Genomic DNA, 12,183 nt, shown 5'->3' with positions numbered 1-12,183 from the left:
AGGTTTAAAATATATATTTTTAAAAGTTATAGCATCTATATTTGATAAATTAAATTAAAAATAGTTCTTAATAAATACAAGAAACAACAAATATATTTAGTAAAATAATTTTTAAAATTTAAAAATATTATAATAGACATTAACGTAAGAATTAAATTTAAATATTAATTAACGTATAAGATCATATTATATTTTTTAATTTTAATAAATACAAACTATTTTTTAAAAGTTCCACCTTAAATATTTATAAAAACACATTTATTTTTTAAAAGCTGTAAGGATAAGTATATAATTTTTTTATTTATTAAATATAAAATACAAAATTTATACTTTTAAAAAATAAACACTTTTTAAAAATTTCTTACCAAACTAAGTCTTATACATGTAGTGAGTTTGCTAGTGGCTTCTCAATTCCCAACGGTCAATAATACAATGAAAAATGATTAACAATATCTTTACACTTTTTTATATTAATTTTATTAAGTAGATAATAACTTTCGTAAATAATATAAATAATAAATTTTAAAATTAGTCTAATAAAATAAAAAATACACTATATCCCTACAAAAATTACACAAAATACAAGTAGAGAAAAAAAGTTACTGTACTAAACTCATTGTGCATCTATATTTTTTCTTTTCATATTATATTAGAAGAAAAAAATATAGAGCGAGTCTTATACGCTGATTGGCTCAGTTGGCTTCCTCCACAGCAATACCATCATATCATATGATTCCTTAATCCTTATCCATCTGTAGCTTCCTGAAATAAATATATTAACTTAATTACTTAACATATATTGGGAATTTAAGTTAGAAATTATAGAAGTTTTGGAGGAAAACGCTAGCGTAGGCAAAGGGTTCCACGTATGACTCGAGAGTCAAATTAAAAGTAATGATAGTCAAAGTTGAATTAAAATCACAGTAGAAGTGGCAGAGTCTAAGAGGATAGCTGTGATTGGCTTCACTATTGAGACAGTTTCGTTTAGGAAAAAATCATCTCCAATTTTTTTTAATAATTGATAGAATATAATGTGATTTCTTATTTTTGATTCTATGAGTAGGACTAAAAATAAATAAAAAAAAATAATGAATAATTAGATTAAATATTAGATACCATCCATTTTTTTTTTTTTGCTGGAGAAGAACTTCCTTTGATTTATCCTTCGTTCCTTTCGCTCGTCTTTTTAGTTCGGTTCGGAGATAACGATAATATTGTGGCAGTGCCTATGTTACTGTTTTAAAATAAAATAAAGAGAAAGTATTTGTTCAGTTAAGTTTGTTGGTGTTGGTGGTTTCAAATTTAGTAATAGTATTTGGGAAAGGAGTTGAAACCGAAGAGCGTGAGATCCGATTCATGTTCTTAATTACACGTTGACTTGCCGTTTTTATTCGTCAAATTCAATCTGATGCATATTCGGACCCAAAGACATAGCGCTCTTTCTCCATCCAAATCTCGCATTCCCAGTTTCAAACATTCTCAAATCATGAAGTGAGTTTTCCCTCCCTCCCTCTCTCTCTCTCTCTGGGAGTTTATTTTCGATGAGATGTTGATTTCATTTCATACGGAAAAAGAATAATAGAAAATGGAGATTGGATAGACGAATACCTGATTCCAGGATATACTTGTTGAAGCTATCTCTAATTTATTTGGAATATAATCTATGATATTTATGCCTTTGACTTTTCGACTTTTATTTGAATTCTACTATGTCCAGAACACTTCCATTTTCCCAAACACAAGGCCGATTTTGTTTTACAGTAATTATGGAATCGGATTCATTCATATATTGGAAAGGTATAGAACCTGAATGTAAAAGTAAACTTCATCTACCATTTCCTTCAGTTCTTAAGGATTAACACTTTCTCTAGCTGCAGTTTTCCTTTTTTTTTTATGTACCATAAGCAGATCTGAGATACATGAGGATCATTTTAATAGATGGTGTAATTTGTGCACCGATGACTACTCTCTGGCTAGGGACCCTGTTGTTCATAATAACATAAGAGTTCTTCTTTCCTTAGCTTTGGTTTTGATAGGCTTATGACAAAAGTTGACCATGAACAAGATAACCGCAAACTTGTAATCGTGAATATTCATAGATTGCAAAGCTAGGTTCCTCTTTAGCATAATAACAAAGGAATGCTTTTATATGCTTCAGAATTCTGGAGTAGAGTTTTATATAAGTCTGCAGCACTCAAAATTTGTACTAATTTTCTTGTCATGAGGTTTCCTGACATGAAGGTAGAAACACAGTACATATATATAAGAGGGACAGTGTAGTGCACAAGGATCCTGCATTAGGAACAATTGCACCTAAAGAGTGTAATGTAGGTAGTGCTTGTATATGAAAAAAAGTTCTGTTAGAAACACCAATATAATTGTTAAAAATTTAATAGCTAGCTCAACAGTCTCTTGCATGTTCTTAAATGGGAAGAACAGACATCATTCTTAACATGGACTTTTGCTGTAATAAAACAGTGTATCGGATGATGATGTAGAGTAACAAATACCATTCTTAAAATGGCATAGCGTCATTCTTCATCTAACTTTGCATAATCTGAAATAGTGATTTGCAGCTATGCCTCATTTGTGGTGTTTTATATTGGCCTTGCCATGTGTTTTTTCTTTGACAGGACAACACAGATTTTCGGTGTGTCTATCTCGCTCATTCTTATCAACCTGGCCGCTATCATGGAGAAAGCCGATGAAAATCTTCTTCCATCTGTCTACAAGGAAGTTAGCGAAGCATTTAATGCCGGACCATCTGATTTGGGTTACCTCACATTCATAAGGAACTTTGTTCAAGGACTATCATCCCCCTTGGCTGGAATGCTTGTTCTAAACTATGATCGCCCTGTAATTCTTGCAATGGGAACTTTTTGCTGGGCTTTATCTACAGCAGCTGTTGCCGCTTGCCACGATTTTATGCAGGTTGCATTCTGGAGAGCTATAAATGGCTTTGGTTTGGCAATAGTGATTCCAGCACTACAGTCTTTCATTGCTGATAGCTACAAGGATGGTGTGAGGGGAACTGGATTTGGATTATTAAGCCTTATTGGTAACTTAGGAGGCATAGGAGGCGGTGTTTTGGCCACAGTCATGGCTGGGAAGCAGTTTTGGGGGATACAAGGGTGGCGATGTGCTTTTGTTTTGATGGCAACCTTGAGTGCATTAATTGGACTCCTTGTTTTGCTTTATGTGGTTGATCCAAGAAAAAGATCTACCACCATTCATGATGCTACTGACAGTTTAGATAGGTAAATGACTTCATACTCTCACATTTGGCAATCTTTTCTAGCATTTTAACCTCCTAATTACCTTTAGTATTGTTTTCATCCTCGTGACTCAACTAAATGCTTTATATCCATTTCATGTATAATTATTGTTAAATCTGATCTGTGTTTTCATCAGGGATGAAGGTATCTATAAAGGCAATGCAAGTGCAGCATCAATATGGATGGACTCTTGGGCTGCCACAAAAGCTGTGATCAAAGTGCAAACTTTTCAAATCATTGTGTTACAGGGCATTATTGGGTCGCTACCATGGACTGCCATGGTGTTCTTCACAATGTGGTTCGAACTAATTGGTGAGCTTGAGTCTCTATTACAACATTTCAAAGTTATATTTTTTGTTGTATCAAGATCACTGATAAAGTAATAAGCTGTACAAATATCTCAACCTTTATCAGTACTTCTTGTCATGTGATGAATTGGTTCAATGTGCAGGGTTTGATAATAACAGTTCAGCAACACTCCTCAGCCTTTTTGCTATTGGATGTGCAATGGGGTCCTTCATGGGTGGATCAATAGCTGATCAACTGTCACAAGTGTACCCTCATTCTGGTCGAATCATGTGTGCGCAGTTCAGCGCCTTTATGGGCATTCCATTCTCATGGTTTCTCCTTAAGGTGATCCCTCAGTCTGTAAGTAGTTACCTCACCTTTTCTGTCACCCTCTTTCTGATGGGTCTAACTATAAGCTGGAATGGTTCGGCTGCAAATGCCCCCATGTTTGCTGAGGTAGTCCCTGTCAATCATAGGACCATGATTTATGCATTTGATCGAGCTTTCGAAGGCTCGTTTTCCTCGGTTGCGGCTCCCCTGGTTGGAATTCTATCTGAGAAAATATTTGGCTACAATGCAAAGTCTGTTGATCCTATCAAAGGATCTTCACCGGAGGCTCTGGCTTTGTCCAAGGGTCTTCTTTCAATGATGGCAATTCCATTTGGATTGTGCTGTTTGTGCTACACACCCCTCTACTACATATTCAAGCGGGACCGCGAAAATGCTAGAATGGTCGCTTCGAAAGAGCAGGAGATGATGATTTGAGAGTCAACTGGCTGTATAGTTAAGATTGGTTGATCATGTGAAACTGTCCACTGTTTTTGAGACTTGCGGTGTCTCAATTGGAGTTTAAATCAACGGTATCACCTTTTGCAGTAACTCAAAACATTTGGAAGCTGAAACCATCTCCAAACAAAATAATGACATCATTTGTCCTTTTATGTGCACAGTCCAGGTTGACAATACATTTGGAGGCTTCCTACTGATGAAGAAACTCCTTCACTCTTGACATGACAAATCTGGCTGGGAGGATCAGAAATTTGTTCCGGCGCTTATAATATTCTTGAGATGGCAATTATGGCTTGAACTGATTAGAAATTTTCAATAGGTTCTTTAGCTAACACCATACCGAATTGAGGATATGTAACTTGTGGTAACTGTTAATTGATAATATCATTTTGTTATCCTCCTCTGTTTTTGCACTCTATAAATAATTATACTTGTTATGTTTGGGACACTGCTGAAATTAATAACTTCAATCGGCCTATCGACAAAGATCTAAAAAAGAAATTTCATTGTATTCAGCTTAATAGCTGCATGATTTTAGGGAATTTCTCATCTATTCACCTTGTTTACGTATTAAACATACTTCACATTTCACACCTATAAAAGGCTTCTGAGCCCTTTCGGGATATGCTACGCAGTTGGAGAGATAAGGAAAATAGTAAACAATAAATCAAACAAAAAATGCAAGGGAGATAAGAGACAAGTATTGATCACCGAACCCATTTTCTGCTTGGTCCCCTTTAGAATAACATTTCATTGTCAACACTCAATTAACGCACAGAAGTTACAATAGCATTCCATCTGTTTGGCTTTAAGATGCGCTTGGTGGTCTTTGCAAGGAAAATAACAGACTGATGAAAGGAAAATCCCAATTTTAGAATCAATTTTACAAACCATGGGCCTTCAAGCATTGATAGTAAATTTTAACAGGCGTCAAGCTTTGGTCTAGATACAGCGTGGGAAAAAGGTTTGCCCCACATATCCACCAGCCATGGCCCTCCTCACATTAGATTCAAACAATTTTGGGTTCTCTCTCAACATAGCAGCAGCATCGTGATTCAGTGGATCCTCATAGTTTGGTTCCTGCTCACAAGTTATAGAGATTATAGTCTAAACCTTACAAAGATAATAAAACCCAAAGAGGACATAACTATAGCCATACCGTGAATAGATGATACAAGCCATAAATAACCGTGTTTATATTGAGGACAGGTTTCCAATCTTCTCTTAAGATGTTAAGACAAACATTTCCTTCCAAATCAATATTTGGATGGTAGACCTTCATATACAAGATAAAGTAATAAATCAGTTTCTGAAGCTGAAATAGAATAGGATAACTACAAATATAGACCACAACCAAAACTACTATGTACAATATGAAGATTGAAATACAATGTAAACAAAAATCAAGTCCATCCTACCTTTGTCTTGCACTTAACCTTTGGTGCTTCATGCGGATATATGGGAGATACTTGGAAGGAAAACAAAAATATACCACCTCTGCAACAACAAAAGAAAAATAGTGGAGAATAACGACGATTTTATTCTCGCTTCATTTTGGATGAATGGAAAAAAATCACAATGAATTATACATTTTATTTAGCATTAAAAATAACAAAATAAAATAAGAACATGCCGGAGGGAAATCAAAGCCACCAGCAAGAATCCGTTTTGTCGAGTTTAAAATAATGTGCCAATAACAGAAACTTCCTTACAAGTAATAACCATCATCAGGTCGAATTGTAACTTCAAAGTTCATCAGGTCATCTTTGCCATTGGGGAATTGTATGGTACAAGATTTTGGAAGATTCAGCTCACTTATATCTGAAACATGCATGAGTAGTGTGACAAAAATTTCTATAACAAAATAAGATAGGAAAAAACTTGTTCAACAAATATCTGGAACAATAATATCTCAGGACCAGCAACTAAAACACTCTTTGAAAGGATATCACAATTGAATTAGTGAGCTCATAACTCATTTGTATTTTATATTGTTGATTACTGACTATATTTCAATATTAAAAAACACATCAATGTCAGAAGTAAATTATCGTTGGCAAATAGTAGCAATAGTTAAGAACATTTTGCTGCACAACTAATGCAGAAGCAAAACTAAGGCAGTACAACTAAGAGCAAAAATGCAACAAGATGCCAGATATTCATTATTCGTTGCAATACCCTTAAAAAACAAAGTATTTTTTTTATAATAAATGCAGAGCTTAGCCAAAATCATTAAATCAAATGGCAATTATTTTAGTTAACCATGCTTTTCATTTTCATCCTATATAAACTCAGATTATCTTGTGGATGAAACACTAAATTAGAATCTTTCAACTTCTGTTCTCTAAAAATAAACAATCATGACACCCAAGAAATCTATTCTAGCTCGCCTTATCTACAACACTCCTTCATGCCCCAAGAAGCCAAGCCCCCACAAAATCCTTTGACAAATTCAAGTTACTAAGTTATCCAAGAACCTTTTAGTCATCAAATTTTACAGCTCATAATCTACATCAGATCAAGCTAAACAGTAAACAATAGAAGTAGAACTCTTTGTTCCTCTCATTTCCTCCGTCCTTTGCTTGAAAGGGGTAGATTGAATAAAGTGAGTGGGTTTAGGGTAGATCGAAAGTGCAGTCGCACACGAATTTGGCCATGATAAAATACAGGCAAAAAAAATCCAACTTGAAAAATGAAAAAGACAGGAAACCTTTGTGAAGGCGCAACTCGCCGGCGCTTTGCTTCTTCACGGGTGCTCCACCACTTGCATTTTCTGCAAGTTCTCTCTGCTTTTCCTTTACTTTAAAAAGCTTGATCATAGTCCTACAAGAAGGAAATAAACTCTAGAATCACAAAAATTAAATAATAGACCAGCAAATTATGAAATTATTAACTATCACAGGAAAAAAGAAAACAATTTCCATCAGAGAAAAAAAAAAGGGACAGCAAGCAGGTAAGTCTGCCTACACTGAGTCTGATCAAAACTACCAGAGGAACCAATTATTTTATGCTTTTGACTTCATAATTATCTATCGAGAATCAATCCCCCAAGTAATTGTCTCCATCTCTATGAAAGGCTTAGACTTGCAATATGAACATGATCAGAACTTTTATAGCATAAAAATCTGAGTCACCCAGAGGAAAAATAAAGTTCTTTTTATTATTATCATTAATTTGCAAACATAGTCTAAGCTCCGCAATCCTACCAGCAACTACCGCTTTCTTCTTCTGTTCATTTGCAATAGAATATTACGCATAAAAAAATATTCAAATAATGAACTCTCAGCAGATGCTGTTCAATTAAAAGGCAACTGTGATCTGATAACAAAATAATTGCAAATTACGGTGTTTGTAAACTAGCATCAAAGACGAAAGCAACATGCTTGATATTGTAAAATAACAACAAAGAAGTCCCTTTCAATTCAAATGGTAACTAAATTATGGCGAAGCAATTAAGAAATAAGAATACGAAAAAACCCTAAAAAATAAAAAACGTAAGGCGGGGATCGGGGAATCTACGCACAAATCTGAAATGAAGGAAGAAGAGACAAGTTGCAGAAAATCGAGGGGATGAATAATTGAAAGGTGGGGAGAAGAAGAAGAAGGTGATGGAGGAACAAGATTTGTATGAAAGGAACCTGTTTGATGAAAGAGCGCAGAGAGGTGGGTTCGGGTTTGGGTGGGGATTTCCGCAGCTGAGTCTCGTTTTATGTATCTGCACAAATCCAATTAGTAGTAACCTTTTTAAGTCTCTATTATCTCTTTCTTTCTTTCGCCCCACAAAAAGGCTTCATTATTTGGGTGCGTCTTCAATTTTTCATCATCAATGTGCATTAGCCCTTTTTTTTATTATTATTTATTTTTTTAGAATGAATATGTTGCTTTTTCTACACGCACAACTTTGTTTTATATTATAAAAATAAAGGGTGAATATATTCAACAATAAATTTTTATTCATAATTATAATTATAAATAGAATTAATTGTCATTTCTACTTATAAATTTAATATGCTAACAAATCTACTAAAAAAATTGACTTTTATAAAAAAGATTATTTTTAATAGATAAAATTATCTAAATCCCAAAATATTAACCAAAATTTTTAAGAAAAAATATGGGAGCCAATGAAATATGTATACAATGCGTATAATGGAGGTTTAGGGAGTATTAGAGATATAACTATTAATGTTACATTTTTCTATCAGTGTAAGCTTTTGGGATGAGTGGTATCATGATATGGTATTAGAGCTCTAGATCCGAAAGGTTAAGAGTTTGATCCTTGGTAAACCCCAAAATCAGCTTAAGCTTTTGGGATGAGTGATTTTATGACATGAGATATTTATTATACCTAATATCCAAATGGTTATTCTGAATATTATGGGTGATGTTCATACACATTGTACAAACTTAACAAAATACCAAATTTTTAGTTTTCAACTCTTCACCGTCCACTTTATTAGGGGTATATATGAGTCGAGTAAAATCGTTTATATTAATTCGGATCTGATCCTAAATAATGACCGAGTCTATTTTTAAAATCCTTATCCGACCTTAAACCCGGTGAAATCTTATTATTTTTGGGTTACACTAAAACTAGGTCTAAACCGGTGAAATTCGGATCATGATAAACTTTATATCAAAAAATTATGATGTACTTATTTATAAAGAAAAAACAGACTCATTACTGAAAAGTTGATATCCATATTTGAACTTGAATTTATCTATAAATTTAATTTTATGCTTCTTTGATCTATTTTCTAATTCAACAAGTATGATTACAAACAAAAGAACAAGCTTATAATTAATATAACATAACATTAGAATTAATTTATAACATATATACTTTTTTTTAGTCCACTTTGAGTGCATATGAGCCGGGTGAAGTCGGGTTCGCTTTGACCTGGACCCAATTCTAAATAATGACTAGGTCTATTTTTGATACCCTTACCCAACCCTAAACCCAGTAAAATAACACAAAATTAGTCCTTAAAGTATTTGGGTCTGAGCCAGATCTTCGAACCGAATCGAACCATGCTGATACGGAACGTAACCCAGGATAAGATGGAAGATCAAAGAAAGGGACTCCTCTACCTCAATTTGATTTCCTGATGCAACAGTTAAGGGAATCACTCTACCTCACCTGTTCACACCCAAGTTTCTCAAAGAAACTCAAAAAAAATTTCATTCATCAATTAATAAAAAAAATGGCTACCAGGTTTTAGAGGGTTTTTATACCTCTTAAATTTAAATCCCTAACTCATAAGTTCACTAGAATAAAATATGGGCCAAATCATAATTGGGCCTAAAACAAACAAATAACAAAAATAAAATAAACATAGAATAAATTCTAAGAAAGTGATGTCTCTTTTAATTCATCTTGACTAATGAGAGTCTTCAATGCATCTTGTAAAATAGTAAGACGTGTGGCTTTTGATAATCGCTAATCATTGTCTTGCCCAATTCTTGATGCATCTCCTAAACACATGATTTAGCCATGTTTGCAAAACCTTCTTTTATTCTCTTAGTTGTTGCTCTTGTAATTGGACCAATTGGCATATGACAGTTCTCAGTTTGTCCCATAGGGCTCGTATCATTCCCTCCCTCCTGAAAAAGATTCGTCCTCGAATCTGCATCATAAGCAAAAGGAGATAGGTCAGAGACATTAAAAGTAGCTGATACATTATACTCACCCGGAAGGTCAATCTTGTAAGCATTGTCATTGACCCTTTCGAGCACTTGAAATGGACCATCACCCCCTAGGATCTAACTTGGATTTTCTTTGAGTAGGAAATCGCTCTTTTCTCAAATGAACCCATACCCAGTCACCAGGTTCAAAGATAAGTTGTCTTCGACCTTTATTCACCCGTTGGGCTATCAACTTATTTTTCTGTTCAAGCGATTCACGTGCTTTCAAGTGCATTGCTTTAACCTTTTCAGCTTTACCTTCTGCATCCAAGCTAACAATATCACTCAAAGGCAAAGGTAATAAGTCCAAAACAGTTAAAGGATTAAAACCATAAACAAGTTCAAAAGGAGAAAACCCAGTAGAAGAATGAGTAATTCTATTATAAGCAAACTCAATAAAAGGTAAACAATCTTCCCAAGTTTTCAAATTCTTACCAACAACAGCACGTAATAAGGTCCCTAATGTTCTATTTACTACTTCAGTTTGACCATCAGTTTGAGGATGACAAGTAGTAGAGTATAATAATTTTGTGCCTAATTTACCCCATAAAACTTTCTAAAAATGACTCAAAAATTTGACGTCACGATCAGAAACAATAGTTTGGGGAACACCATGCAAACGCACAACCTCTCTAAAGAATAGATCCGCAATATTTGTTGCATCATCAGTTTTATGGCATGCAATAAAATGAGCCATTTTACTAAATCTGTCTACCACAACAAAAATGCTATCTCGACCTTTTCTTGTTCGAGGCAAACCAAGAACAAAATCCATAGAAATATCAACCCACAGATGCATAGGAACAGGTAAAGGGGCATACAAACCATGTGGTAAAGACTTAGATTTAGCCTGTTTACATGCAACACACTTAGCACAAAATTTTTCAACATCTCTACACATGCGGGGCCAGTAAAAATGTTCAGATAACACATCCAATGTCTTATGCACACCAAAATGACCCATCAAACCCCCATTATGTGATTCAAGAACAAGTAAGTCCCTCATAGAACAAGCAGGCACACAAATTCTATTACCACAAAACAGAAAACCTTCATGTCTATAAAATTTGTTAAATGCACTATGTTCACAAGAGGCATAAATAGCAGAAAAGTCAGAATCATTGACATACAACTCTTTTAAAAAACTCAAAGCCCAATAACTTAGAGGTAAGTGTAGTAATCAAAGCATACCTCCGAAATAAAGCATCAGCAACGACATTATCTTTACCTTGTTTAAAGGCAATAACATAGGGAAATGTTTCAATAAATTCCACCCATTTAGCATGTCTTTTATCAAGCTTACCTTATCCTTTTAAGTGCTTCAAAGATTCATGATCCGTGTGAATCACAAACTCCTTAGGTAAGAGGTAGTGTTGCCAAACCTCTAAAGCCCGAACCAAAGCATATAATTCTTTGTCATATGTTGAATATTTACGCTGAGCTAAATTCAACTTTTCACTGAAGAAGGCAATGGCTCATTTTTCCTGCATTAAAACAGCACCTATACCAATCCCAGAAGCATCACATTCAATCTCAAAGGTTTTATCAAAGTTAGGTAAAACAAGAATAGGAGCAGAACACAAAGTCTTTTAGGGTATGAAATGCAATGTCTTGTTCCCTTTCCCATTTAAATCCAACATCCTTTTTTATGACCTCTGTGAGAGGCGCAGCAATGGTAGAAAATTTTTTTACAAATCTTCTATAAAACCCAGCTAACCCATGAAAACTTCGTACCTCAGAAGCATTTTTAGGTGTTGGCCATTCACGAATAGCCTTTACCTTTTCCTCATCAACTTCAATTCCACTCGCACTCACAACAAAACCAAGAAATATAACTCGATCAATACAAAAAGTGCACTTTTTAAGATTAGCATATAATTTCTCTTGTCGAAGCACTTCCAAAACAGCTGAAACATGTGACAAGTGGTCATCCAAACAAGTGCTATAAATGAGAATATCATCAAAATAAACAACAACAAATTTACCAAAAAAGTCTCGCAAAACATGGTTCATCAGACGCATAAAAGTACTAGGGGCATTAGTTAACCCAAAAGGCATTACTAACCACTCATATAACCCATGTTTTGTTTTAAATGCAGTTTTCCATTCATCCCCTGGGTTCATTCTAATTTGATGATACCCACTT

The 12,183-nt window shown here is 34.3% G+C and overlaps 2 protein-coding genes across 4 annotated transcripts; one reads left to right on the top strand and one right to left on the bottom strand.

Moving 5' to 3' along the window:
• The first annotated feature begins 801 nt into the window (after positions 1–801).
• LOC112748965 (uncharacterized) lies at positions 802–4,753 on the top strand. 2 transcript variants are annotated; one of them, XR_003175064.3, is made up of 5 exons: positions 825–1,491; positions 2,634–3,257; positions 3,412–3,587; positions 3,727–4,423; positions 4,514–4,753. XR_003175064.3 is itself a non-coding variant. In XM_025797224.3 (4 exons), exons 1-4 carry the CDS (start codon positions 1,409–1,411, stop codon positions 4,326–4,328), a joined length of 1,485 nt encoding a protein of 494 aa, XP_025653009.1. In that variant the 5' UTR covers positions 802–1,408; the 3' UTR covers positions 4,329–4,753. The 2 variants fall into 2 exon arrangements, 1 of the variants encoding a protein (XP_025653009.1); XM_025797224.3 differs by having other exon boundaries at positions 802–1,491; positions 3,727–4,753.
• Positions 4,754–5,055: 302 nt separating this feature from the next.
• LOC112748966 (NEDD8-conjugating enzyme Ubc12) lies at positions 5,056–8,255 on the bottom strand. 2 transcript variants are annotated; one of them, XM_025797226.2, is made up of 6 exons: positions 7,991–8,255; positions 7,063–7,175; positions 6,065–6,173; positions 5,771–5,849; positions 5,512–5,628; positions 5,056–5,432 (listed from the first exon to the last, which is right to left on the bottom strand). In XM_025797226.2, exons 2-6 carry the CDS (start codon positions 7,169–7,171, stop codon positions 5,295–5,297), a joined length of 552 nt encoding a protein of 183 aa, XP_025653011.1. In that variant the 5' UTR covers positions 7,172–7,175; positions 7,991–8,255; the 3' UTR covers positions 5,056–5,294. The 2 variants fall into 2 exon arrangements, with proteins under 2 accessions (XP_025653011.1, XP_025653012.1); XM_025797227.3 differs by having other exon boundaries at positions 7,876–8,183.
• Between the last annotated feature and the right edge of the window lie 3,928 nt (positions 8,256–12,183).

The sequence above is a fragment of the Arachis hypogaea genome, chromosome 15 (assembly GCF_003086295.3).
Source record: "Arachis hypogaea cultivar Tifrunner chromosome 15, arahy.Tifrunner.gnm2.J5K5, whole genome shotgun sequence".
Classification (NCBI taxonomy): Eukaryota; Viridiplantae; Streptophyta; class Magnoliopsida; order Fabales; family Fabaceae; genus Arachis; species Arachis hypogaea.
This window is presented reverse-complemented; position numbering and strand designations above follow the sequence as displayed.

Excerpts from the sequence above, each read along its gene's own strand:
- LOC112748966 (XM_025797226.2), bottom strand. The coding sequence starts at position 7,171 with ATGATCAAGCTTTTTAAAGTAAAGGAAAAGCAGAGAGAACTTGCAGAA. Across the intron at positions 6,174-7,062 it reads CGAGTTGCGCCTTCACAAAG|ATATAAGTGAGCTGAATCTT; the intron begins GTTTCCTGTCTT and ends TGCATGTTTCAG. Across the intron at positions 5,850-6,064 it reads CCTGATGATGGTTATTACTT|AGGTGGTATATTTTTGTTTT; the intron begins GTAAGGAAGTTT and ends TTGTTGTTGCAG.
- LOC112748965 (XM_025797224.3), top strand. The coding sequence starts at position 1,409 with ATGCATATTCGGACCCAAAGACATAGCGCTCTTTCTCCATCCAAATCT. Across the intron at positions 1,492-2,633 it reads AAACATTCTCAAATCATGAA|GACAACACAGATTTTCGGTG; the intron begins GTGAGTTTTCCC and ends TTTCTTTGACAG. Across the intron at positions 3,258-3,411 it reads GCTACTGACAGTTTAGATAG|GGATGAAGGTATCTATAAAG; the intron begins GTAAATGACTTC and ends TGTTTTCATCAG.